General features: G+C 64.0%; 1 protein-coding gene across 3 annotated transcripts; it reads right to left on the reverse strand.

Annotated features, from left to right (window-relative positions):
* Positions 1-215: 215 nt before the first annotated feature.
* On the reverse strand, positions 216-27,811 carry ANO8 (anoctamin 8). 3 transcript variants are annotated; one of them, XM_048288083.1, is made up of 17 exons: positions 27,711-27,811; positions 22,799-22,909; positions 19,685-19,817; positions 17,277-17,415; positions 15,831-15,927; positions 13,736-13,852; positions 12,830-12,957; positions 11,545-11,706; positions 9,977-10,129; positions 8,586-8,712; positions 8,429-8,484; positions 7,396-7,470; positions 4,904-5,563; positions 3,549-3,740; positions 3,332-3,463; positions 1,978-2,088; positions 216-878 (listed from the first exon to the last, which is right to left on the reverse strand). In XM_048288083.1, exons 1-17 carry the CDS (start codon positions 27,808-27,810, stop codon positions 216-218), a joined length of 3,156 nt encoding a protein of 1,051 aa, XP_048144040.1. In that variant the 5' UTR covers position 27,811. The 3 variants fall into 3 exon arrangements, with proteins under 3 accessions (XP_048144040.1, XP_048144039.1, XP_048144038.1); XM_048288082.1 differs by having other exon boundaries at positions 216-875; positions 11,545-11,727; XM_048288081.1 differs by having other exon boundaries at positions 11,545-11,727.
* Positions 27,812-27,968: the final 157 nt, after the last annotated feature.

Raw genomic sequence — 27,968 nt, forward strand, 5'->3', positions numbered from 1 at the left:
TCCTTCCCGTGCCCCCAGAGCTCCGGTCAGAGCCGGGCACCGCCGCCCTCCCGCTCCGCTTGGTCCTTCCCGTGCCCCCGGAGCTCCGGTCAGAGCCGGGCACCGCCGCCCTCCCGCTCCGCCTGGTCCTTCCCGTGCCCCCAGAGCTCCGGTCAGAGCCGGGCACCGCCGCCCTCCCGCTCCGCCTGGTTCCTCCCGTGCCCCCAGAGCTCCGGTCAGAGCCGGGCACCGCCGCCCTCCTCCTCCGCCCGGCTCTCCTGCTCCTCCCGTGCCCCTTCCTCGTTGAGATGCGCCTTCCCGGGCACCGCGTCCGCCGAGGGCCCTGCCCGGGGCTGCGGGGACGCTCCGGCAGTGCCCCCGTTGGCACCGAGCCCTTCGGACTTGCCGAAATTAAACAGCTTGCCGGGGTTGAAGGGCTTGGTGGGCGACTGCACCTTCTCGGTGCCCGCGTCCCGCTTAGTCTCGGGGGATTTGAGGAATTTGAAGCTCAGGAATCCCGGCAGTTTGTTCTCGCTGCCCGTCGGTGACTGCGGCGAGCGGGCGGTGGCGGTGCCACCCGCGGCGGTGCCACCGGACAGGAATTTGCCCTGCAGGGGGATGATCTGCTTGAGCTTCATCACGTTGTTGGTGGCCAGCAGCGAGCTGGGCCTCTTGGGCTTGTCGGGGCCGTGCGAGGAGGAGCCGCCGGAGCTTTTCCCTTTTCCTGGGTTTTTGTCGTGCGCCGGGTCCTGCCCGGTGGCCTCGGGCTTGGTGGGCTCGTCCCGGCTGGATTCGCGCTCCTTGCGCGCCTGGAATTCCGCGTGGCGCTGCCGCTCCTCCTCCTCGCGCTTGCGGCGCTGCTGCTGCTGGAAGTGGTGCTGGGCCTGCCGCTCGTGCTTCTGGGGGTGGCAAGGGGACATCGAGGGGACACCGGGCACGGGGGTGGCACGGGGATGGCGAGGGGACATCGAGGGGACACCGGGCACGGGGATGGCACGGGGATGGCACGGGGATGGTGAGGGGACATCGAGGGGACATCGAGGGGACAATGGGCACGGGGATGGCACGGGGATGGCAAGGGGACATCGAGGGGACACCGGGCATGGCGGTGGCACGGGGATGGTGAGGGGACATCGAGGGGACACCGGGCACGGGGGTGGCACGGGGATGGTGAGGGGACATCGAGGGGGCACTGGGCACGGGGATGGTGAGGGGACATCGAGGGGACACCGGGCACGGTGGTGGCACGGGGATGGCGAGGGGACATCGAGGGGACACCGGGCACGGGGGTGGTGAGGGGACATCGAGGGGACACCGGGCACGGTGGTGGCACGGGGATGGTGAGGACATCGAGGGGACACCGGGCATGGGGATGGCACAGAGATGGTGAGGACATCGAGGGGACATTGAGGGGACACCGGGCATGGGGATGGCACAGGGACATCGAGGGGACACTGGGCACGGGGGTGGTGAGGGGACATAGAGGGGACAACGGGCACGGGGACGGCACAGAAATGTCACGGGGACATCGAGGGGACAATGAACATGGGGTGGTGAGGGGACATCGAGGGGACACCGGGCACGGGGACATCGAGGGGACATCAGGCATGGGGATGGCACGGGGACATCGAGGGGACACTGGGCACGGAGATGGTGAGGGGACATTGAGGGGACATTGAGGGGACACCGGGCACGGCAGTGGCACGGGGATGGTGAGGGGACATCGAGGGGACACCGGGCACGGGGATGGCACGGGGACATCGAGGGGACACTGGGCACGAGGACACCCCGGGGTGGCCAGTGGGCATGGAGACACCTCAGGGGACACATGGAGGGGGACACCGGGCACGAGGACACCCCGGGGTGGCCACCAGCACCTGGGGACACCTTGGGGACATCTCTGGGAGCCCAGCGGGTGTCGGGGACACTTTGGGGACCCCCCAGGCCCTTGGGGACACCGTGGGGGCACCCCGGGGATGCCACCCGGGCAGGACCCACCTTGAAGGCCTCGCGGCGCTGGTACTCCAGCTTGGCCATCTCCTCGGCCACCCAGGCGGGAATGTCGGGAATGGCCACCTGGATGACGTACTTCAGGAGCAGGGCGAAGTGCTGGGGGCACACGGTGGCCACCTGAGCGTCCCCGGCGCCGCCACAATCCCAAAATCCAGCCCTTCTATCCCAAAATCCAGTGCTTCTATCCCAAATCCAGCCCTTCTATCCCAAAATCTGGTGCTTCTATCCCAAATCCGGCCCTTCCATCCCAAATCCGGCCCTTCCATCCCAAATCCAGCCCTTCTATCCCAAAATCCGGTGCTTCTATCCCAATCCGGCCCTTTCATCCCAAAATATTCCCCGCAGGGAATGGGATTGTCCAGGGATTTTCCAGGGATTTGCATGTCCAGGAATGGGAATGTCCAGGGAATTGAGTGTCCAGGAATGGGAATGTCCAGGGATGGGAATCTCCAGGGATGGGAATGTCCAAGGATAGGAATCTCCAGGGATGGGAATTTCCAGGAACAGGAATCTCCAGGGAATTGAGTGTCCAGGGATGGGAATGTCCAGGAATGGGATTGTCCAGGGATGGGATTGTCCAGGGATGGGATTGTCCAGGGAATTGAGTGTCCAGGGATTTGCGTGTCCAGGGATGGGATTGTCCAGGAATGGGATTGTCCAGGGACAGGAATCTCCAGGGATGGGAATTTCCAGGGATAGGAATCTCCAGGGATGGGAGTTTCCCAGGATGACATCTCCAGGAATGGGAATTTCCAGGGATGGGAATCTCCAGGGATTTACGTGTCCAGGGACAGGAATCTCCAGGGATAGGAGTGTCCAGGGATGGGAATGTCCAGGAATGGGAATCTCCAGGAATGGGAATCTCCAGGGATTTGCGTGTCCAGGGATGGGATTGTCCAGGGAATTGAGTGTCCAGGGATAGGAATTTCCAGGGAATTGAGTGTTCAGGAATGGGATTGTCCAGGGATGGGAATTTCCAGGGATGGGAATCTCCAGGGACAGGAATCTCCAGGAATGGGAATGTCCAAGAATAGGAATCTCCAGGGATGGGAGTGTCCAGGGATGGGAATGTCCAGGGATTTACGTGTCCAGGGACAGGAATCTCCAGGAGTAGGAGTGTCCAGGGATGGGAATCTCCAGGGATGGGAATCTCCAGGAATGGGAATCTCCAGGAATGGGAATCTCCAGGGACAGGAGCTCCCAGGCACTTTCTACCCCAGGAACGTGAACTCCCACGGCCATTCCCACCCAACCCCATCGCTACCTACAACGGACGGGGCTGAAATTCGGCATCCCAACCCCAAAGCGCGGAGCCAACCCCGAGCCCCCTCTCCGGTACCTCCAGCACCACCACGGACACGATGGCTCCCTCGGGACTGAGCCACGGGAAGAGCCTCTGCAGCTGCCCGCACTGGGCGATCAGGTAACAGTTGACCACGATGGCCAGGACACCCATGGCCTCCATCACCTTCTGCAAGAGCAGCGGGGACGGGGGTGAACCCCCCCCCCAAATCCAAAGCCCCACAAGCCTCCCCCGGCGTCCCCGAGGTGGCCACCTGCCACTGGCCGATGCTCTGGACGCGCTGGCCGAAGGGTCTCTGCAGCCCCGTGCAGAGCTTGAAGGCGTCGCTGCGGATCTCGATGACGTTGTTGACCAGGGCGCACATGGCGGCCAGCGGGAAGGCCGAGGAGAACAGCACCACGTAGCCGAACTGGATGAACATCTCCTGGTAGTCCTGGAAGGTGTCCTGAGGGAGAAATGGGGGAACGGGTGAGCTCGGAAAGAGTTCCCAGGTCGTGGAGTCTTGAGCTGGGCTCCTCCCCCGATGGGTGTCCCTTGGAATGTTCTGGAGTGTTCTGGGGAGAGGGGAGTGGGGTCAGAGCCCGGCTCTGGGAGGGGTTTGGGGTTTGCTGGGGGATTTTTATGGAATTGCAGGTTGGGAAGATCCTCCGAGGTCGCCGAGTCTGACCCGTGGCCGATCCCCACCTGGTCGCCCACGGCCACGTTCCTTGGACAGCTCCAGGGGTGGGGATTCCCAACTTCCCTGGGGAATTCCAACCCCTGAGCGCCTTTTCCAGGAGGAAATTCCCGCTGATGGGAACAGCTTGGGGCCGTTCCCTCCTGTCCTGGTGTCCCCTGGGATCCCCCCCCCGGCTGTGCCCTCCTGGTAGGGACTGGTGGAGATTGGGAATGTCCCCCCTGATCCCGCTTTGCTCCAGGCTGAGCCCCTTCCCAGCTCCCTCAGGAATTCTCCAGCCCCTTCCCAACTGGGAATTCTCCAGCCCCTTCCCAGCTCCCTCGGGAATTCTCCAGCCCTTCCCAGCCTGGAATTCTCCAGCCCCTTCCCCAGCTCCCTCAGGAATTCTCCAGCTCCTTCCCAGCCTGGAATTCTCCAGCCCCTTCCCAGCTCCCTCAGGAATTCTCCAGCCCTTCCCCACCTCCAGCCACTCTCCAGCCCCTCTGGCCATGGGGGCCCAGAACTGGACACAGGATTTGGGGACAATCCCTGCCCTGCTCTAAGCCAGGTGCCCTTTGCCCACCTGGGCACACCCGGGCTCGTGTCCAGCTGTTGCCACCACCCTGCAGGTGGCCACGGGGACACCACGGGAAGCCAACCATTCCCAGGGATCCTGATGGCCACGGGGACACCTCGGGAAGGCCACCAGCTCCAGGGACACTTTGGTGAGGCCACCGACCACGAGGACACCTCAAGGAGCCCTGAAGGACACCTTGGGGGTCCCGATGGCCACTGGGACACCTCAGGGAGCCCCAGGAACACCTTGGCGAGCCCAGCAGGTCCAGGGACAAGGGGACAAAGGGGACAAAAAGGGGACAAAAAAGGGGCAAAAAGGTGACAAAAAGGGGACAAAAAGGGGACAAAAAGGTGACGAAGGCCACCGGGCCACCAACCTCGTACTTCTTCATGCAGCTCTCCACCTCGGCCTGCGTCAGCTGCGTGGAGTAATCCTCCTCGGGGGGGTCGATCCAGGACGCGCGGTTGCGCTTCCTCCCTTCCTCCTCTCCCTCCTCCTCCTCCCTCCTCCTCCTCGCCACCCTCGCCAGCCCCGCCGGCTCCGTCGCCGCCCTCGCGGGGCTCCCGGGCGCTCCTTCGGCCTCGTCCTCCTCCTCGCACAGCTCGAACACGGCGGCGGGGTCCATGCCCTTCTCCACCATGGTGGGGCTGCCCTCCTCGAGGAAAGGCTCGTCCTCGGGGCCAGCGGGCTCGGCTCGCCGCTCGCCACGCTCGATGAAGCTCACCTTCTTCAGCTTCAGCCCGCAGTCCAGCGCGCTCTCCTCCTCCGAGTCCGAGCCGCGCCGCTCCTCCTCTTCCTCCTCCTCCTCCTCCGGCACCCCGCACCCTCCGTTCAGACATTTCTTCTCGCCCCGGGACCCCTCGGCAGGGGCTTGCGGGGGTCGCCGCGGGGCGAGCAGGCAGAGCAGGGCGTGGGCGAGCTGGCGGAGGCTGCGCAGGTTGAGGTCGCCGCGGTGGAGGCGCCGGTACAGGTGGGGCTGCGACACCTCCCGCACGTTCTGCAGGAACTGGCGCGTGATCAGCAGCGTGGCCAGCATCTGTGGGGACACGGTGGCCACGGTGTCACCTCCCCCCCCCCCTCTCACCCGCGGGGGATGGACAGGGGGTGGTGTCCCCATGGCCTGGCCCCGCGGTGTCCCTGCTCCTCCCTGGTGTCCCCTCGAGGTCCCTGCTCCTCCTGTGGTGTCCCCACGGTGTCCCTGCTCCTTCTGTGGTGTCCCCACGGTGTCCCTGCTCCTTCTGTGGTGTCCTCGCTCCTTCTGTGGTGTCCCCTCGGGGTCCCTGCTCCTCTCTGCTGTCCCCGTGGTGTCCCTGCTCCTCCCGTGGTGTCCCTGCTCCTCTCTGGTGTCCCTGCTCCTCTCTGGTGTCCCTGCTCCTCCCGTGGTGTCCCTGCTCCTCCCGTGGTGTCCCTGCTCCTCTCTGGTGTCCCTGCTCCTCCCGTGGTGTCCCTGCTCCTCTCTGGTGTCCCTGCTCCTCTCTGGTGTCCCTGCTCCTCTCTGGTGTCCCTGCTCCTCCCGTGGTGTCCCTGCTCCTCTCTGGTGTCCCTGCTCCTCCCGTGGTGTCCCTGCTCCTCTCTGGTGTCCCTGCTCCTCCCGTGGTGTCCCTGCTCCTCCTGTGGTGTCCCTGCTCCTCCCGTGGTGTCCCTGCTCCTCTCTGGTGTCCCTGCTCCTCCCGTGGTGTCCCTGCTCCTCCCGTGGTGTCCCTCCTCCTCTCTGGTGTCCCTGCTCCTCCCGTGGTGTCCCTGCTCCTCTCTGGTGTCCCTGCTCCTCCCGTGGTGTCCCTGCTCCTCCTGTGGTGTCCCTGCTCCTCTCTGGTGTCCCTGCTCCTCTCTGGTGTCCCTGCTCCTCCCGTGGTGTCCCTGCTCCTCCCGTGGTGTCCCTCCTCCTCCCGTGGTGTCCCTGCTCCTCCCGTGGTGTCCCTGCTCCTCTCTGGTGTCCCTGCTCCTCCCGTGGTGTCCCTGCTCCTCCTGTGGTGTCCCTGCTCCTCTCTGGTGTCCCTGCTCCTCTCTGGTGTCCCTGCTCCTCCCGTGGTGTCCCTGCTCCTCCCGTGGTGTCCCTCCTCCTCCCGTGGTGTCCCTGCTCCTCTCTGGTGTCCCTGCTCCTCCTGTGGTGTCCCTGCTCCTCCCGTGGTGTCCCTCCTCCTCTCTCCTGTCCCCGAGGGGTCCCTGCTCCTCTCTGCTCTCCCCACAAGATCTCTGCTGCCCCTGCGATGTCCCCGCTCCTCCCTGTCACCCCCGCAGCGTCCCCCCTCTCCCTCCGGCCCTCGATGGCCTCGATGGCCGCTCAGGACACCCCAACCCCGGCGTGTCCCCTCCTGGGTCACCCCCCCACCCCCCCCCCACCCATCGCTGACCACTCCCGATGGGGCGGGGCCGCAGCAGCCCCACCGCCACCCCAGTGGGGGAAAAGGGGGAGGGTTGGGGACATCAGTGTCCCCACCGTGTCCCGGCGTGGGGGGGGACATTCCCAACCCGTCCCTCCCCGCTCCTACTTTGGACACTCCCAGGCTCCAGCCAAAGAGCAGGAGGCGCCTGAGGAAGATGAGGGACAGGTGGAGGTGGAGGAGGATGGAGGGGAGCAGAGCCTCCCGGAGCTGCCGCGCGAGGCTCTGCGACAGGGACAGGATGAGCAGGAGCTGCGGAAGGGACACAAGGGACACACACACACGGCGACACACGGCGACACACGGCGACACACGGCGACACACGGCGACACACACAGAGACACGCCGTGAGCCGCGCTGGGCACCGCCGCGGCACCGAGGGGACACACGCGGGGACACCCAGGGGTGGTGGCGGTGGTGGAGAAGGGGTGAGGGGGGTGTTGGGGACACTGTGGGGACATCTGTCCCCCGGGCAGGGTCCCCTCACCTCCTTGAGCCGCTCCATGTCCTTGAGGTAGAATCCGATGTAGAAAAGGCTCAGGTAGGAATTGACGAACTGGAACTGCGGGTGGCACCGGGACATCGGGGGTGGCACCGGGGACACCGGGGAGTGGCACCGGGACACGGGGGGTGGCACCGGGGACACCGGGGGTGGCACCGGGACACGGGGGGTGGCACCGGGACATCGGGAGTGGCACCGGGACATCGGGGGGTGGCACCGGGACACGGGGGGTGGCACCGGGACATCGGGGGTGGCACCAGGACACCGGGGAGTGGCACCGGGGACACCGGGGGTGGCACCGGGACACGGGGGGTGGCACCGGGACATCGGGAGTGGCACCGGGACACCGGGGAGTGGCACCGGGACACCGGGGGTGGCACCGGGACACGGGGAGTGGCACCGGGACACCGGGGGTGGCACCGGGGCTTCTCGGTCACCTCGGTGTCCCCACGGTGGCAGCAGAAAACTTCAGGTCCCCTCTGTGTCCCCTCTGTGACTGCCAGGACCCCTCTGGTCCTCTCTGTCCCTCCAGTCCCCTCCAGTCCCCCCAGTCCCCTCACCAAGAGCCACTGGGACCCCTCCAGTGCCCCCCAGTCCCCTCTGTCCCCTCACCAAGAGCCACTGGGACCCCTCCAGTGCCCCCCAGTCCCCTCTGTCCCCTCACCAAGAGCCACTGGGACCCCTCCAGTGCCCCCCAGTCCCCTCTGTCCCTCACCAAGAGCCACTGGGACCCCTCCAGTCCCCCCCAGTCCCTCCAGTCCCCTCACCAAGAGCCACTGGGACCCCCCCAGTCCCCTCTGTCCCTCACCAAGAGCCACCGAGACCCCTCCAGTCCCCCCCAGTCCCTCCAGTCCCCTCACCAAGAGGCACTGGAACACCCCCAGTCCCCTCTGTCCCGTCACCAAGAGCCACTGGGACCCCTCCAGTGCCCCCCAGTCCCCTCTGTCCCCTCACCAAGAGCCACTGGGACCCCCCCAGTGCCCCCCAGTGCCCCCGCCGTGTCCCAGTGTCCCCTCACCAGGACGATTTTGATGATGAGGTGTTTCTCGTAGGCGCTCTGCAGCCGATAATTCTCTGCAGGGCACAGGGAGGCTCAGCGGGGTTTGGGGGGTGCCAGCCCCTGTGCCAGGGCCACCCCCGGTGTCCCCTCAGTGTCCCCCAGGGTCCCCACGCACCCATGTCATTGAGCCACAAGGCCACTTTCTTGTAGAGCTCGTCACAGGCGGTGACAATGACGGCCAGGATGATTTTGGGCAGGAAGCGGAGGATGCGCGGCAGCTCCGGGATGCTCAGCACCAGCTCCTGAGGGGATTTATGGGATGGGATGGGATGGGATGGGATGGGATGGGATGGGATGGGATGGGATGGGATGGGATGGGATGGGATGGATGGGATGGGATGGGATGGGATGGGATGGGATGGGATGGGATGGGATGGGATGGGATGGATGGGATGGATGGGATGGGATGGGATGGGGGTGGGACAGGGATGGGATGGGATGGGGACAGGGATGGGATGGGGACAGGGATGGGATGGGACAGGGGCACGGATGGGATGGGATGGGATGGGATGGGATGGGATGGGGACAGGGATGGCATGGGGGTGGGACAGGGATGGGATAGGGATGGGGGCAGGGAAAGGGAGAGGAACAGGAACAGGAACAGGAACAGGAACAGGAACAGGAACAGGAACAGGAACAGGAACAGGAGCAGGATCAGGGCCAGAATCAGGGCCAGGGTCAGGACCAGGAACAGAAACAGAAACAGGATCAGGATCAGGATCAGGACCAGGATCAGGTTCAGGACCAGGACCAGGACCAGGAACAGAATTCAGGATCAGGATCAGGACCAGGATCAGGTTCAGGACCAGGATCAGGATCAGGACCAGGAACAGAATTCAGGATCAGGATCAGGATCAGGAACAGAATTCAGGATCAGGATCAGGACCAGGATCAGGTTCAGGACCAGGATCAGGATCAGGAACAGAATTCAGGATCAGGATCAGGATCAGGACCAGAATCAGGATCAGAATCAGGATCAGGATCAGGACCAGGAACAGAATGAGGATCAGGATCAGGATCAGGACCAGGACCAGGACCAGGATCAGAACCAGAATCAGCATCAGGATCAGGACCAGGAACAGAATTCAGGATCAGGTTCAGGACCAGGATCAGGTTCAGGACCAGGACCAGGACCAGAATCAGGATCAGAATCAGGATCAGGAACAGGATCAGGACCAGGACCAGAATCAGGATCAGGATCAGGATCAGGACCAGGAACAGAATTCAGGATCAGGATCAGGATCAGGACCAGGACCAGGACCAGGATCAGGACCAGGATCAGGACCAGAATCAGGATCAGGATCAGGACCAGGAACAGAATGAGGATCAGGATCAGGACCAGGAACAGAATTCAGGATCAGGATCAGGACCAGAATCAGGATCAGAATCAGGATCAGGATCAGGACCAGGAACAGAATGAGGATCAGGATCAGGATCAGGACCAGTGCCACCATCCCTGTCCCCAAGAGCCGCTGCCAGCCCATCCCTGCAGGGCCAGGGACGCACCTGGAGCTGGAAGCAGCCGAGCATGAGGAGGAAGACGAGGCAGAGGCAGGCGAGGCAGACGGGGAGGCTGACGAGGCTCTGGAACAGGAGCCGCTTCCAGGGGGGATAATAAAATTCCTCCGCGCTGGTCACGGGGCTGATCCGCTTCATCCCCTGCGTTCGGGGCGGCGCGGCGGGGGGTGAGCCCAGGGCTCCGTGGGATCCCTCTGTGAGCCCCACCTCGCCACGGGGTGTCCCGGCCCTGGGGACCTTCCCAAGGGATGGGGTCCCCCTAAAAGGGATGGGATCCCCCAAGGGATGGGACCCCCCTAAAAGGGATGGGATCCCCCAAGGAATGGGCCCCCCCCAAAAGGGATGGGATCTTCCAAGGAATGGGATCCCTCAAGGAATGGGATTCCCACAAGGGATGGGACCCTCTCTACAGAACGGGATCTCCCCAAGGAATGGGATCTCCCCAAGGAACGGGACCCCCACAAGGGATGGGACCCTCTCCAAGGAATGGAATCTCCCCATAACAAATGGGATCCCCAAAAGGGATGGGACCCTCCCCAAGGAATGGGATCTCCCTAAGGAATGGGATCCCCACAAGGGATGGGACCCTCTCTATGGAACGGGACCTCCCCATAACAACTGGGATCCCCAAAAGGGATGGGACGCTCTCTACGGAACGGGATCTCCCCAAGGAATGGGATCTCCCCAAGGAATGGGATCCCCACAAGGAACGGGATCTCCCCAAGGAATGGGATCCCCACAAGGAACGGGACCCCCACAAGGGATGGGACCTTTCCCAAGGAATGGGATCCCCCACAAGGAATGGGATCTCCCCAAGGAACGGGACCCCCAAAAGGGATGGGACCCTCTTTAAGGAATGGGATCTCTCCAAGGAATGGGATCTCCCAAAGCAATGGGAGCCCCAAAAGGGATGGGACCCCCACAAGGGATGGGACCCTCTTTAAGGAACTGGATCTCCCCAAGGAATGGGACCCCCACAAGGGACGGGACCCCCACAAGGGATGGGACCCTCTTTAAGGAACTGGATCTCCCCAAGGAACGGGACCCCCAGAAGGAACGGGACCCCCACAAGGGATGGGACTTCTCCCAAGGAATGGGACTTTCTCCATGGCATAGGATCCCCCCCAAGAGATGGGACCTTTCCCAAGGAATGGGATCCCCCACAAGGGATCGGACCCTCTTTAAGGAATGGGATCTCCCCAAGGAATGGGATCTCCCAAAGCAATGGGACCCCCAAAAGGGATGGGACCCCCACAAGGGATGGGACCCTCCCCAAGGAATGGGATCTCCCCATAACAAATGGGACCCCCAAAAGGAATGGGACCCCCTCTAAAGAATGGGATGTCTCCAAGGAATGGGATCCCCCACAAAGGATGGGACCCTCCCCGAGGAACGGGACCCCCACAAAGGATGGGACCCTCCCCAAGGAACGGGACCTCCCCATAACAACTGGGACCCCCCCAAGGGATGGAAACCTTCCCAAGCAATAGGAGGGACCCCTCCTGAAGGAACGGGGCCTTTCCCAAGGGTTGGGAGCCCATTCCCGGGTGTCTGACCCGGAATTGGGGCCGGGGCTCCTCGATGGACTCCGCGGGGGTGTCCAGCGTGCCCCATTTGTAGGCGAACTCGGCGCCGCGGCGCTTCCACTCCTCCAGGAACAGCGTGGCCCAGATGACGTTGAAGATGGCGAAGACCACGCAGGAGATGTCCTGGCTGGTCTGGGGGACGGATGGCACCAACTGCACCGGGGTTGGTCCCCTCGCGGCCCCGATGTGCCCCAAACCCAGCCCTGTAGGGTTGGGAGGAACCCGAACGCAGCGGGAATGGCAGGGGTGGGGAATCGGGGGGAAAAGTTGGGGGAAGAGGGAGGGAAGGAGGTGAGGAAGGGTGGAAATGCACGAGGAAGGATGGAAAAGCCTCGAGGAGGGGTGGAAATGGCACAAGGAGGGAGAGGAACCACCCAGGAGGGAAGGAAATCCCATGAGGAGGGGATGAAAAGCCCGAAGAGGGAGTGAAAAACACCAAAGGAGGGATGGAAACCCTCAAGGAATTTTGGGAATCCACCAGGAGGGATGGAAAGCCCGAGGAGAGAATTAAAACCCACAAGGAGGGATGGAAACCCCACAGAGAGAATTAAAACCCCCAAGGAGGGATGGAAACGCCAAGAAAGTCTGGAAAGCTCCAGGGAGGGAATCAAAACAGCAAAACAGGGGTGGAAACCCACAAGGAATGATGCAAATCCTTAAGGAGGAACTGAAAACCCACAAGGAGGGGACAGAAACCCCACAGAGGGAAGAAAAACCCACAAAGAGACACAGAAAACCCTAAGGAGGGATAGAAACCCTCCAGGAAGATTGGAAAATCCACAAGGAGGGGATGGAAAACCCACAAGGAAGGGATGAAAATTCCCAAAAAAGGGGGGGGAAAAAAACCCCGCAGGGAAGGACTGAAACCCACAAGAAGGGATGAAAACCCTCCAGGAAGAATGGAAAACCCACAAGGAGGGGATGGAAAACCCACAAGGAGGGGATGGAAAACCCACAAGGAAGGGATGAAAATTCCCAAAAAAGGGGGGGAAAAAAACCCCGCAGGGAAGGAGTGAAACCCACAAGGAGGGATGAAAACCCTCCAGGAAGAATGGAAACCCTCCAGGAAGATTGGAAAATCCACAAGGAGGGGATGGAAAACCCACAAGGAAGGGATGAAAATTCCCAAAAAAGGGGGGGGAAAAAACCCCGCAGGGAAGGACTGAAACCCACAAGGAGGGATGAAAACCCTCCAGGAAGGCCGGGAACCTCCCCGTGACCCCAAATCCCGTCCCCTGTGGCCCCGTGCCCTCACCTGGTCGCTGTCGGTGAAGGTGTAGAGGATGGAGCCGAAGACGGCCGGGTACACCATGGCCGAGGTGTAGAAGCCCAGCCAGGCGAAGTACATGGCGATCTTCACCCCAAAATAGTCACAGATGTCATCTGGGGGGGGACAGGGGGGTGTCAGCAGGGCCGGGACCCCAAAACCCCGCTGGTGTTACCCCAAAGCCTCACCGAGGGGCTGGGACCCCAAAAACCCCGCTGGTGTTACCGCAAAGCCTCGCTGAGGGGCTGGGACCCCAAAACCCCGCTGGTGTTACCCCAAAACCTCACCGAGGGGCTGGGATCCCAAAAACCCCGCTGGTGTTACCCCAAAGCCTCACCGAGGGGCTGGGACCCCAAAAACCCCACCGGGGTCATCCCAAATGGGACCCCAAAACTGCCCAGGGTGACCTCAAATCTCACCAAGGGGCTGGGACCTCAAAAACCCCACCAGGGTCTCCTGAAAACCTCACCCTAACCCAAAAACCCCACTGGGGTCATCCCAAATGGGATCCCAAAACTGCCCAGGGTCACCCCAAATCTCACCAAGGGGCTGGGATCCCAAAAACCCCGCTGGTGTCATCCCAAATGGGACCCCAAAACCGCCCAGGGTGACCTCAAAGCCTCACCAAGGGGCTGGGACCCCATAAACCACCCAGGGTGACCCCAAAGCCTCACCCGAACCCAAAAACCCTGCCGGGGTCATCCCAAACGGGACCCCAAAACCGCCCAGGGTGACCTCAAAGCCTCACCAAGGGACTAGGACCCCCAAAACCCCACCGGGGTCATCCCAAAGCCTCACCGAGGGGCTGGGACCCCATAAAGCCGCCAGGGTGACCCCAAAACTGACCGAGGGGCTGGGACCCCATAAAGCCGCCAGGGTGACCCCAAAACTGACCGAGGGGCTGCGCCTCGCACACCGCCTGCACCCAGGACTTCATCAGGCGCTTGAGGATCCTCTGCTCGTGCAGCGGGAAGAGCTGCTGGATCACCCCCCGTGCGGCCAGCTCCGGGACTGCCCGGGGACACCGGGACACCGGGACACCGGGACAATGGGGACACGGGGACAATGGGGACACGGGGACACGGGGACAGGCACAGAGGGGACACGGGGATAGGGACAGAGGGGTGAGGGACAATGGGGACACGGGGTGAGGGACAGCGGGGACACAGGGACAGCGGGGTCAGGGACAGCGGGGACACGGGGACAATGGGGACAGGGACAGAGGGGTGAGGGACAGCGGGGACACGGGGACAGGGACAGAGGGGACAGCGGGGGCACGGGGACACGGGGACACGGGGACAGGGGGACAGGGACAGAGGGGTGAGGGACAATGGGGACACGGGGTCAGGGACAGAGGGGACAGAGGGGACAGAGGGGACACGGGGACAGCGGGGACAGAGGGGACACGGGGACAGGGGGTCAGGGACAATGGGGACAGCGGGGACACGGGGACAGCGGGGACGGGGGGACACGGGGACAGTGGAGACATGGGGACAGCGGGGACAGCAGGGACAGAGGGGACAGCGGGGACAACGGGGACACGGGGACAGCGGGGACAGAGGGGACAGGGACAGAGGGGACAGCGGGGACACGGGGTCAGGAGCAGCGAGGACACGGGGTGGGGGACAGTGGGGTTGGGGTCGGGGACAATGAGGACACGGGGTCAGGGACAGTGGGGACATGGGGCGGGGGACAGCGGGGACACGGGGTAAGGGACAGCGGGGACACGGGGTAAGGGACAGCGGGGTGAGGGACAATGAGGACACGGGGTCAGGGACAGAGGGGACACGGGGTGAGAGATCCCCCTGTGACCCCACATGGGCGCGGTGTGGTGGGGTTGGGGCAGGGACAGCGGGGACGGCTCTGTGCCCATCATGAAGCCACCACCCTCACATCGTCCTGGAGTTGGGGACACGGGGTCAGGGACAGTGGGGACACGGGGTCAGGGACAGTGGGGACACTTCCAGCCCACCCCGGGACCCCACTGCCACCCCACAGGTGGTGTGGTGCGGTTGGGACAGGGACAGTGGGGACACTGGGGTCAGTGGGGTCAGTGGGGTCAGTGGGGTTGGGGTAAGCGTGGCTCTGTGCCCAGCATGCAGCCACCAGCCCAGGGGTGGGGACACTGGTGACAAGGGGCTGGTGCCCGCCGGGGCCACCACGGCACCGCTTGGGCAGGGGCAGGGGGTGGCGGTGCTGTGGTGTGGCGGTGCCATGGCAGTGCCACCGAGTGCCACCAGCTGCAATGGCAGTGCCGCCGGGTGTCACCGAGTGCCACGGCAGTGCCACCGAGTGCCGCCGGGTGCCGCGGCAGTGCCACCGAGTGCCACCGGCTGCAATGGCAGTGCCGCCGGGTGTCACAGGGTGCCATGGCAGTGCCACCGGGTGTCACCGGGTGCCACCGGCTGCCATGGCAGTGCCACCGGCTGTCACAGGGTGCCATAGCAGTGCCACCGGGTGCCATGGCAGTGCCACCGAGTGCCACCGGCTGCAATGGCAATGCCACCGAGTGCCACCGGCTGCCATGGTGGTGACAAGGAGTGCAACCAGGTGCCACCGAGTGCCATGGCAGTGCCACCGAGTGCCATGGCAGTGCCACCGAGTGCCACCGGCTGCAATGGCAGTGCCACCGGGTGTCAGCGGGTGCCATGGCAGTGCCACCGAGTGCCACCGGCTGCCATGGCAGTGCCATGGCAGTGCCACCGAGTGCCACCGGCTGCAATGGCAGTGCCATGGCAGTGCCACCGAGTGCCACCGGCTGCCATGGCAGTGCAACCGGGTGTCACTGAGTGCCATGGCAGTGCCGCCGGGTGCCACCGAGTGCCACCGGCTGCAATGGCAGTGCCACCGGGTGCCGCCGGGTGCCATGGCAGTGCCACCGAGTGCCACCGGCTGCAATGGCAGTGCCATGGCAGTGCCACCGGGTGCCACCGGGTGCCATGGCAGTGCCACCGAGTGCCGCCGGGTGCCGCGGCAGTGCCACACTCACTGATGGGCTGTCCTTCGAGGAAGTGGATGTTGTGCAGGGACTCTCCCTGCTTGGCCCGCAGGTTCTCCAGCCAGTACCTGATGATGTTCTGCCGCTCCTGCGGGGACACCCCGGCACCGTTCCTGTCCTCCCCCGCCCGGGACTGTCCCCTCCTCCCTGGCCCGCCTTGTCCCCAGCACTGCGGGGCCGGGTGGGTGCCAGGCGGGATGGGGCTCGCTGGGGAGGGGGTGGTGACCTCCCCTCCCTTCCCCTCCCTGCCCGTGTCCCTCTGTCCCCTCATCCCTGCATTCCCTCATCCCTGCATTCCCATATCCCCGAATCCCTGAATCCTTGTCCGGCATCCCTGTATCCCTGCATCCCCTATCCCTGTATCCCTGCATCCCCTACCCCATATCCCACATCCCCACATCCAAATATCCCAGCCTCCCCAAATCCCCATATTCCCATAACCCCATATCCCTGCATCCCATTATCCCTGTATCCCACATCACCATATCCCATATTCCCATATCCCGGTATCCCGGTATCCCAGTATCCCATACCCCATAACTCCATATCCCCATAACCCCATATCCCCATATCCCTGTATCCCTATATCCCCATATCCCATAACCCCATATCCCCATAACCCCAGATCCCAGATCCCAATATCCCCATATCCCATATCCCCATATCCCAGTATCCCATATCCCATATCCCCGTATCCCATATCATCATATCCCTGTATCCCCATATCCCCAAAACCCCATAAGCCATATCCCCATATCCCCATATCCCAGATCCCAGTATCCCCGTATTCCATATCCCATATCCCATATCCCATATCCCCAAAACCCAGATCCCAGTATCCCATATCCCACATCCCCATATCCCCACATCCCCATATCCCCATAATCCCATAACCCCATAACCCCACATCCCCATAACCCATATCCCATATCCCACATCCCCATATCCCCACGTCCCCATAACCCATATCCCATATCCCACATCCCCATAACCCCATAATCCCACATCCCCATAACCCATATCCCATATCCCATATCCCACATCCCCATAACCCCATAACCCCACATCCCCATAACCCATATCCCATATCCCACATCCCCATAACCCCATATCCCCATAACCCCATATCCCCATATCCCATATCCCACAACCCCATAACCCCATAACCCCACATCCCCATAACCCATATCCCATATCCCACATCCCCATAACCCCATATCCCATATCCCACATCCCCATAACCCATATCCCCATATCCCATATCCCATATCCCATAACCCCACATCCCCATATCCCATATCCCATATCCCATATCCCACATTCCCATAACCCCACATCCCCATATCCCATATCCCATATCCCATATCCCACATTCCCATAACCCCATATCCCCATATCCCATATCCCCACATCCCCATAACCCCACATCGCTCCCACCTGCGAGGTGAAGAAGCCGAGCTCGTTCTCGATGTTCTCGTAGATGTAATCCTCCTCGCACGAGAAGCTGCGCATGCCGCCCCCGAACTCCGCCTTCACCGGCTTCCGCAGCCCGATCTCGTCCGCCCCGCGCAGCAAACTGCGGGAACGGAGCACAGCGCTGGGGACGCGGCCCGGCAGCCCCATATCCCGGTGTCCCCATATCCCGGCAGCCCCACATCCCCGTGTCCCCATATCCCGGCAGCCCCACATGCTCGTGTCCCCATATCCCGGTGTCCCCATATCCCTGTGTCCCCATATCCCTGTGTCCCCATATCCCGGTGTCCCCATATCCCAGCAGCCCCACATCCCCGTGTCCCCATATCCCGGTGTCCCCATATCCCGGTGTCCCCACATCCCCGCGTCACCATATCCCCGCGTCCCCATATCCCCGTGTCCCCATATCCCCGTGTCCCCGTAACCCCGTGTCCCTGTATCCCCGTGTCCCCATATCCCCGTGTCCCCATATCCCCGTGTCCCCATATCCCTGCGTCCCCACATCCCTGCGTCCCCATATCCCTGCGTCCCCATATCCCTGCGTCCCCACATCCCCGCGTCACCATATCCCTGTGTCCCCATATCCCGGTGTCCCCATATCCCCGTGTCCCCATATCCCTGTGTCCCCACATCCCTGTGTCCCCGTAACCCTGTGTCCCCATATCCCCGTGTCCCCATATCCCCATGTCCCCATATCCCCGTGTCCCCATATCCCCGTGTCCGCGTAACCCCGTGTCCCTGTATCCCTGTGTCCCTGTATCCCCGTGTCCCCATATCCCTGCGTCCCCACATCCCCGCGTCCCCATATCCCGGTGTGCCCATATCCCTGTGTCCCCACAACCCTGCATCCCCATATCCCCGTGTCCCCATATCCCTGTGTCCCCATATCCCCGTGTCCCCACATCCCTGCGTCCCCGTAACCCCGTGTCCCTGTATCCCTGCGTCCCCATATCCCTGTGTCCCTGTATCCCCATGTCCTCAAATCCCTGCGTCCCCATATCCCTGCGTCCCCATATCCCCGTGTCCCCATATCCCTGCGTCCCTGTATCCCCGTGTCCCCGTATCCCCGTGTCCCTGTATCCCTCTGTCCCCACATCCCTGCGTCCCCACATCCCTGTGTCCCCATATCCCCGCGTCCCGGTATCCCCGCGTCCCCACATCCCCATGTCCCTATATCCCTGTATCCCTGCGTCCCCATATCCCCGTGTCCCCATATCCCTGTGTCCCCATATCCCCATATCCCCATATCCCCATGTTTCTGTATCCCCGTGTCCCCATATCCCCATATCCCCATATCCCCGTGTCCCTGTATCCCCGTGTCCCCATATCCCTGTATCCTGGTATCCCTCTGTCCGTGTGTCCCTGTATCCCTGCATCCCCATATCCCTGTATCCTGGTAGCCCTGTGTCCCTGTATCCCTGCATCCCCAAATCCCTGTATCCTGGTAGCCCTGTGTCCCTGTATCCCTGTATCCCTGCAGCCCCATATCCCTGTATCCCCATCTCCCCACATCCCAGCCTCCCCATATCTCCATATCCCTGCATCCCCATAACCCCATATCTCCATAACCCCGTATCACCATGACCCCATAACCCTGTATCCCTGTATCCCCATAACCCCATATCCCCATAACCCCATAACCCCGTATCCCCATAACCCCGCACCCTCATATCCCTGCATCCCCATATCCCCATAACCCCATATCCCCGCATCCCCATAACCCCATATCCCCATAACCCCGCACCCCCATATCCCTGCATCCCCATAACCCCGTATCCCTGCATCCCCATATCCCCATATCCCCATAATCCCATATCCCCGCATCCCCATAACCCCATATCCCCAAAACCCCATAACCCCGCACCCATTTATCCCCATATCCCCATACCCCCATACCCCCATAACCCCATATCCCCATACTCCATATCCCCATATCCCCATATCCCCATATCCCCATATCCCCATAACCCCGCGCCCATTTATCCCCATATCCCCATATCCCCATAACCCCGCACCCATTTATCCCCATAACCCCATACCCCCATAACCCCATATCCCCATACCCCCATACCCCCATAACCCCATATCCCCATACTCCATATCCCCATATCCCCATACCCCCATAACCCCATACCCCCATACCCCCATATCCCCATATCCCCATATCCCCATATCCCCATACCCCCATAACCCCATACCCCCATACCCCCATATCCCCATATCCCCATATTCCCATATCCCCATATCCCACATCCCCATAACCCCGTTATCCCCCTAACCCCGTTATCCCCCTAACCCCGTTATCCCCCTAACCCCGTATCCCCGTAACCCCGTGCCCCTGTGCGGGCGCGGCGGGGCCGGGGGGGACGCACCTCTCGTAGGTGGCGGTGACGAAGAAGGCGTAGGCGCGCGTGTGCTTGTGGTGCCGCACCTGCACGATGAGCTCGGGGATGCCCAGGCGGATGTGGTTCAGCAGCCACAGCAGCGTGTGGTCATCCGTGGTGTCTGCGGGGCGGGCAGCGGGCTCCGTGGGCCACCCCGTGTCCCTCAGCCCGGTCCCCATCCATCCCCGTATCCCTCATCCTGGTCCCCATCCATCCCCGCGTCCCTCATCCCAGTCCTCATCCCGGTCCCCATCCGTCGCCATGTCCCTCATCCCAGTTCCCATCTGTCCCCGTGTCCCTCATCCCGGTCCCCATCCGTCCCCGTGTCCCTCATCCCAGTCCCCATCCATCCCCGTGTGCCACCACGTGTCCCTCATCCCGGCCCCCATCCATCCCCGTGTCCCTCATCCCAGTCCCCATCCATCCCCATGTGCCACCACGTGTCCCTCATCCCGGTCCCCATCCGTCCCCGTGTCCCACCACGTGTCCCTCATCCCAGTTCCCATCTGTCCCCGTGTCCCTCATCCCGGTCCCCATCCGTCCCCGTGTCCCTCATCCCAGTCCCCATCCATCCCCGTGTCCCACCACGTGTCCCTCATCCCAGTTCCCATCTGTCCCCGTGTCCCTCATCCCGGTCCCCATCCGTCCCCGTGTCCCACCACGTGTCCCTCATCCCAGTTCCCATCTGTCCCCGTGTCCCTCATCCCAGTCCCCATCCGTCCCCGTGTCCCACCACGTGTCCCTCATCCCAGTCCCCATCCGTCCCCGTGTCCCTCATCCCAGTCCCCATCCGTCCCCGTGTCCCACCACGTGTCCCTCATCCCAGTTCCCATCTGTCCACGTGTCCCTCATCTCAGTCCCCATCCATTCCCGTGTCCCTCATCCCGGTCCCCATCCGTCCCCGTGTCCCTCATCCCAGTCCCCATCCGTCCCCTTGTCCCTCATCCCAGTCCCCATCCATTCCCGTGTCCCTCATCCCGGTCCCCATCCATTCCCGTGTCCCTCATCCCAGTCCCCATCCGTCCCCGTGTCCCTCATCCCGGTCCCCATCCGTCCCCGTGTCCCTCATCCCGGTCCCCATCCATTCCCGTGTCCCTCATCCCGGTCCCCATCCGTCCCCGTGTCCCTCATCCCAGTTCCCATCCGTCCCCGTGTCCCACCACGTGTCCCTCATCCCAGTTCCCATCTGTCCCCGTGTCCCTCATCCCGGTCCCCATCCATTCCCGTGTCCCTCATCCCAGTTCCCATCCATCCCCGTGTCCCTCATCCCGGTCCCCATCCGTCCCCGTGTCCCTCATCCCGGTCCCCATCCGTCCCCGTGTCCCTCATCCCAGTTCCCATCCATCCCCGTGTCCCTCATCCCAGTTCCCATCTGTCCCCGTGTCCCTCATCCCGGTCCCCATCCATCCCCGTGTCCCTCATCCCAGTTCCCATCCATCCCCGTGTCCCTCATCCCGGTCCCCATCCATTCCCGTGTCCCTCATCCCAGTCCCCATCCATTCCCGTGTCCCTCATCCCGGTCCCCATCCGTCCCCGTGTCCCTCATCCCGGTCCCCAGCCCACCACGTGTCCCTCATCCCAATCCCCATCCGTCCCCTTGTCCCTCATCCCAGTCCCCATCCATTCCCGTGTCCCTCATCCCGGTCCCCATCCATTCCCGTGTCCCTCATCCCAGTCCCCATCCATCCCCGTGTCCCTCATCCCGGTCCCCATCCATCCCCGTGTCCCTCATCCCGGTCCCCATCCATCCCCGTGTCCCTCATCCCAGTTCCCATCCGTCCCCGTGTCCCACCACGTGTCCCTCATCCCAGTTCCCATCTGTCCCCGTGTCCCTCATCCCAGTTCCCATCCATCCCCGTGTCCCTCATCCCGGTCCCCATCCATCCCCGTGTCCCTCATCCCAGTTCCCATCCGTCCCCGTGTCCCACCACGTGTCCCTCATCCCAGTTCCCATCCATCCCCGTGTCCCTCATCCCAGTTCCCATCTGTCCCCGTGTCCCTCATCCTGGTCCCCAGCCCACCACGTGTCCCTCATCCCAGTTCCCATCTGTCCCCGTGTCCCTCATCCCGGTCCCCAGCCCACCACGTGTCCCTCGTCCCGGTCCCCATCCGTCCTCATGTCCCTCATCCCAGTTCCCATCCATCCCTGTGTCCCTCATCCCAGTTCCCATCCATCCCCGTGTCCCTCATCCCGGTCCCCATCCATCCCCGTGTCCCTCATCCCGGTCCCCATCCATCCCCGTGTGCCTCATCCCAGTCCCCATCCATGCCCTTGTCCCCCATCCCAGTCCCCATCCATCCCCGTGTCCCTCATCCCGGTCCCCATCCATTCCCGTGTCCCTCATCCCAGTCCCCATCCATGCCCTTGTCCCTCATCCCAGTCCCCATCCATCCCCGTGTCCCTCATCCCAGTCCCCATCCATGCCCTTGTCCCCCATCCCAGTCCCCATCCATGCCCTTGTCCCTCATCCCGGTCCCCATCCATCCCCGTGTCCCTCATCCCAGTCCCCATCCATCCCCGTGTGCCTCATCCCGGTCCCCATCCATCCCCGTGTGCCTCATCCCAGTCCCCATCCATGCCCTTGTCCCCCATCCCAGTCCCCATCCCTCCATACAGCCCCATCTGTCCCCACATCCCCCATCCCAGTCCCCATCCCTTCCCACATCCCTCATCCCAGTCCCCATCCCTTCCCACATCTCCCATCCCGGTCCCATTCCCTCCCCACATCCCACATCCCTCTCTACATCCCACATCTCTCCCCAATCCCACACCCCACACGTTTTCTCCACGTCCCCCATCCCCCATCCCCACTGCCACCCCCCGGGCTCTTCCCACCATCCCCACCTGCCCCGGCTATCCCAGATTCTCCCGGTCACATCCCAATCCCAATTTTCTGGGACACATCCCAATCCCGGTTTTCCTGGTCACATCCCAATCCCAGTTTTCCCGTGCACATCCCAATCCCGGTTTTCCAGAGCACATCCATCCCAATCCCGGTTTTCCTGGTCACATCCCTCTCCCAGTTTTCCCGTGCACATCCCTATCCCGGTTTTTCCGGCCACATCCCATCCCAATCCCGCTTTTCCCGTGCCCATCCCTACCCGGGAATGTCATGAGCACATCGCAGTTCTCCGTGGGCACCGTCTTCATCCAGGCCTTGTGGGACATGATGTAGCGCCCGGCCTGGAGCAGCCGCTTCCCGAAGAGTTTATCTGCCGGGAGGAGGCCGGGGAGGGATCAAAATCCCCGGGAAGCGGATCCCAAACCGCCCGGGAGCCCCGGGATGAGCGCGGGACACGTCCCCGGCTGTCCCCACCCCGGCCATGGCACAGGTCACGGCCCCGCTGGCGGTGCCACCGCCCTGGCATCGGATTTCTCCTGCGGCAGATCCCAAAATCGGCCCCGACAGCTGCGGGGAGGAGCCGCCAGCGCGTCCTGGCACCCCCGGGGTGCCGAGTGTCGCGGGATGTCCCCTGGGAGAGTCCCCAAAAACCTCTCACCTCCTCCCGCTGCCCCTCGGCGGGGCCGGGCTCCGAGGGATGGATGGAAAAGCGCAGGAAAAACGGGAATAGGGGGAAAAAAAAGCAGCCGGTCTCCATGGAAACCCGGCGAGGCCCCGCGCCGCCGCGCCGAGGTGGGATGGGGACAGTCCCCAAAGCAGCACCCCCCGAGCGGGTGGCAGCGAGGGGACACGGCCACTGGCCCGCTCTGGGGTGGCCGCAGCCCTGGGACGCGCTGTCCCCGTGCCCGGTGTCCCCAGGGACAGGGGGCAGCCCAAAAAATCCACCCGGAGCTGGCAGGGAGGAGGTCCCCGATGGCGGTGGGGACCCCGTTTGTCGCTTCGCTGCCTCAGTGTCCCCTCCTGCCTCAGTGTCCCCTCCTCGGCCGGGGATGTCGAGGCCTCTCCGGGTGCCCCAGGGCTGGGAAGGGCTCGGGGTGCCGGAAACCGCCCGGAAAAACAGGAAATGCCAGAGCTGCTCATGGCAGGGAATGCACCCCAACCCCGGGAACCTCCCGGGAATCTCTGCTGAGACCCCACAAACTCAGCGCCCCGATGGGCTCTGAAAGGCTGCGCTGTCCCCGAGCCGTGGGTGGCAGCTGGGGACAGTGCCAGGCTGCCAGGCTGCCACCCCCGCTGTGGCACCGTGTCCTGCCCTGCGCTGCCGGGGTACCAGCATGCTGAGGTGCCAGGGTGTGGGGTGTTGGGGTGCCAGGGTGTCGAGTTGTTGGGGTTTAGGGGTGCTCGGGTGATGGGGTGCCAGGGTGTTTGGGTGCTGGGTTATCAGGGTGTTGGGGTGCCAGGCTGCCAGGGTGCTGGGTTATCAAGGTGTTGGGGTGCCAGGGTGTCGAGGTGTTGGGATTTAGGGGTGCTCGGGTGTTGGGGTGCCAGGGTGTTTGGGTGCTGGGTTATCAGGGTGTTGGGGTGCCAGGGTGTTTGGGTGTTGGGGTTTAGGGGTGCTCGGGGGTTGGGGTGCCAGGCTGCCAGGGTGCTGGGTTATCAGGGTGTTGGGGTGCCAGGGCGCCGAGGTGTTGGGGTTTAGGGGTGCTCGGGTGATGGGGTGCCAGGGTGCTGGGGTTTAGGGGTTTAGGGGTGCTCGGATGTTGGGGTGCCAGGGTGTTTGGGTGCTGGGTTATCAGGGTGTTGGGGTGCCAGGGTGCCGAGGTGCTGGGGTTTAGGGGTACTCGGGTGTTGGGGTACCAGGATGTTTGGGTGCTGGGTTATCAGGGTGTTGGGGTGCTCGGGTGATGGGGTGCCAGGGTGCTGGGGTTTAGGGGTTTAGGGGTGCTCGGATGTTGGTGTGCCAGGGTGTTTGTGTGCTGAGTTATCAGGGTGCTGGAGTGCCAGGGTGTCGAGGTGCTGGGGTTTAGGGGTGCTCGGGTGATGGGGTGCCAGGGTGCCAGGGTGCTGAGGTTTAGGGGTGCTCGGATGTTGGGGTGCCAGGGTGCCGAGGTGCTGGGGTTTAGGGGTGCTCGGGTGTTGGGGTGCCAGGCTGCCAGGGTGCTGGGTTATCAGGGTGTTGGGGTGCCAGGGTGTCGAGGTGTTGGGATTTAGGGGTGCTCGGGTGTTGGGGTGCCAGGATGTTTGGGTGCTGGGTTATCAGGGTGTTGGGGTACCAGGGTGTTTGGGTGCTGGGTTATCAGGGTGTTGGGGTGCCAGGGTGTTGGGGTTTAGGGGTGCTCGAGTGTTGGGGTACCAGGGTGTTTGGGTGATGGGTTATCAGGGTGTTGGGGTGCCAGGGTGCCGAGGTGCTCGGGTGCTGGGGTGCCAGGGTGCTGGGTTATCAGGGTGTTGGGGTGCCAGGGCGCCGAGGTGCTGGGGTTTAGGGGTGCTGGGGTGATGGGGTGCCAGGGTGTTTGGGTGCTGGGTTATCATGGTGTTGGGGTGCCAGGGTGTTTGGGTGTTGGGGTTTAGGGGTGCTCGGGTGTTGGGGTGCCAGGGTGTTTGGGTGCTGGGTTATCAGGGTGTTGGGGTACCAGGGTGTTTGGGTGCTGGGTTATCAGGGTGCTGGAGTGCCAGGGTGCCGAGGTGCTGGGATTTAGGGGTGCTCGGGTGATGGGGTGCCAGGGTGCTGGGGTTTAGGGGTTTAGGGGTGCTCGGATGTTGGGGTGCCAGGGTGTTTGGGTGCTGGGTTATCAGGGTGTCAGGCTGCCAGGGTATGGGGTGTTGGGGTTTAGGGGTGCTCGGATGTTGGGGTACCAGGGTGTTTGGGTGCTGGGTTATCGGGGTGCTGGGGTGCCAGGGTGCCGAGGTGCTGGGGTTTAGGGGTGCTCGGATGTTGGGGTGCCAGGGTGTTTGGGTGCTGGGTTATCAGGGTGCTGGGGTGCCAGGGTGTCGAGGTGTTGGGGTGCAGGATTGTTGGGGTATCAGGGTGTTGGGGTGCTGGGTTATCAGGGTGCTGGGGTGCCAGGGTGTTGGGGTTTAGGGGTGCTCGAGTGTTGGGGTACCAGGGTGTTTGGGTGATGGGTTATCAAGGTGTTGGGGTGCCAGGGTGCCGAGGTGCTCGGGTGCTGGGGTGCCAGGGTGCTGGGTTATCAGGGTGTTGGGGTGCCAGGGTGTCGAGGTGTTGGGGTTTAGGGGTGCTCGGGTGATGGGGTGCCAGGGCGCCGAGGTGCTGGGGTTTACGGGTGCTGGCGTGTTGGGGTGCCAGGGTGTTTGGGTGCTGGGGTGCCAGGGTGTCGAGGTGCTGGGGTGCAGGGCTGTTGGGATATCAGGGTGTTGGGGTATCAGGGTGTTGGGATGTTGGGGTGTCTGGGTGTTGAGGTGCCTGGGTGCTGGGGTACCGGGGTGCCAGGGTGTTACAGTGCAGGGGTGTTGGGGTGCCAGGGTGCAGAGGTACCAGGGTGCCAGGGTTTTGGGGTATCAAGGTGTTGGGGTGCCAGGGCGGTAGGGTAGCAGGGTGCCAAGGTGCCAGGGTGTTGGGATGCCGGGGTATCAGAGCGTTGGGGTGTTGGGGTGTCAGGGTGCAGGGGTGCTGGGAGGCTGAGGTGTTGGGGTACCCGGGTGTTGGGGTATTGGGGTGCCGGGGTACCATGGCATTGGGGTGTCAAGGTGTTGGGGTGCCAGGGTGTTGGGATGTTGGGGTATCAGGGTGTTGGGGTACCCGGGTGCCAGGGTGTTGGGGTATCAGGGTGGGGGGGTACCATGCAGGGGTTTCGGGGTGCTGAGCTGTCGGGGTGCCAAGTGCCCGTGTTGTGGGGTGCCAGTGTTTTAGGGTGCCAGCGTTTCAGGGTGCAGGGCCAGCAGGGTGCCCGGCCGTGCCACCCTGGCAGCCGGGTGACGCCGGCGGGCTGAGCTCACCCACCCTGCATTATTCATGTCCTGCCCGCAGCGGTGGCACCCGGCGCGGGTGGCGACTGCGGGACCCGGCCGCGGGCACGGACACCGGCGACACCGACACCAGCGTGTGCAATACCCACCCCGGAGCCCCAAATCCGGGGGCAGGGCGGCTTTTCCTGCCCAAGGTCATGGAAAAGAGGGGTCCCCAGCGCCCCCAAACTTGCCGGGTTTGGGGGGGGGGGGGGGGTGTGACCGCCCCCCTCACCCCACTCCAACCACGCGTCCCCTTCGTCCCGTTGTCCCCGCAGCCCCTCCCGGCACGCGGTGCCACCACCGAGGTGGCACCGCGGGGTCGCCGGGGCTGGAGCGCTGTGTGCCAGCCCCCGGGCGCGCCGCCGGGTGCCCCCGCTTGTCCCCGTTTGTCGCCGGCGGTGCCGCTCACCTTGGCTCCCGGCCTAAGGTCACCGGAGCTGCGGCGTGGCGGGGGCCGCCACTGCCCCGGCCCGAGCGTCCCAGGGGGCGGCACGAAGTGGGTCACCCACCGGCAGCCGGGAGCCCCGCTGCTCGGTGGCACAGCAGCCACCAGGCCCTGCCACCCTCCCCACCCCCGCGGGGACCCCGATCAGGGGGTGTCACCTGGCCCAGCGCCACGCGGGGAGGGGACCCCAGCGCCAGCGTGGGGACAGCGACACAAAGGCTGCGAGCTGCGCCACCCCCCCCCCCCCCCTCCCCGTGGTGCTGGGAGGGCACGGGCCTGGCGGAGGAGGGGGGGGGGGGTGGCGGCAAAAACACCTCCCTGGGGTGGGGGTGGCACGGGGGGTGCGGGGACACCGCGCTGGGGATGTCACCGGTGAGCGGGGGACGCGGAGCTGGGTGCGAAACGCAGCCCGGGGGGGCTCGGAGCTGTCCGGAGAAGGGGGGGGAGTGGGACACAAAATCAGCCGCGACCACCAGAGACCCGCAGCCTCCCCCGCATGAGGCGGGACCCCCACGGAGGGGGGCACGGAGCGGTACCGGGGGGATGCTCAGAGCGCTACCGGCAGCCCCGACCCCCCCTCCCCCCCCCCCCCCGGCGGTCCCGGGGAGCCGCATCCCGGCCCGCATCCGCAGCGAGCCGCAGGAACCGGGCCCTCCCGCCCCCAGCCCTCCCCGTGCCCCTCTCCCCGACCCTCTCGCCGCCTCCCGCAATCCCCCTCCGTACCCCCGGCCCGGTGCCCGCCCGGTTCCCCCCGTACCCAGGACGCCGGTGGGGGCCGCCGGTTCCGCTCGCTCCTCCGCGGCCGGGCCCCGCCGGGGCCGCTCGCCGTCCTGCGCTGCGGCCGGCGGCTCGGGCATGGTGCGGCGCTCGGCGGCGGCGGCGGGGGCCGGTGCATGGGGCCGCCGGGGCCGCCGGGGCCGCCGGTGCCGCCGCCGGTGCCGCCGGTGCCGGGCGGGAGGAGGGACAAAGGCGGCGGCGGAGCGGAGCCCGAGCTCCCGGCCCCTTTAATGCTCTG

This window comes from Corvus hawaiiensis, chromosome 28 (genome assembly GCF_020740725.1).
Source record: "Corvus hawaiiensis isolate bCorHaw1 chromosome 28, bCorHaw1.pri.cur, whole genome shotgun sequence".
In the NCBI taxonomy this organism is placed as follows: Eukaryota; Metazoa; Chordata; class Aves; order Passeriformes; family Corvidae; genus Corvus; species Corvus hawaiiensis.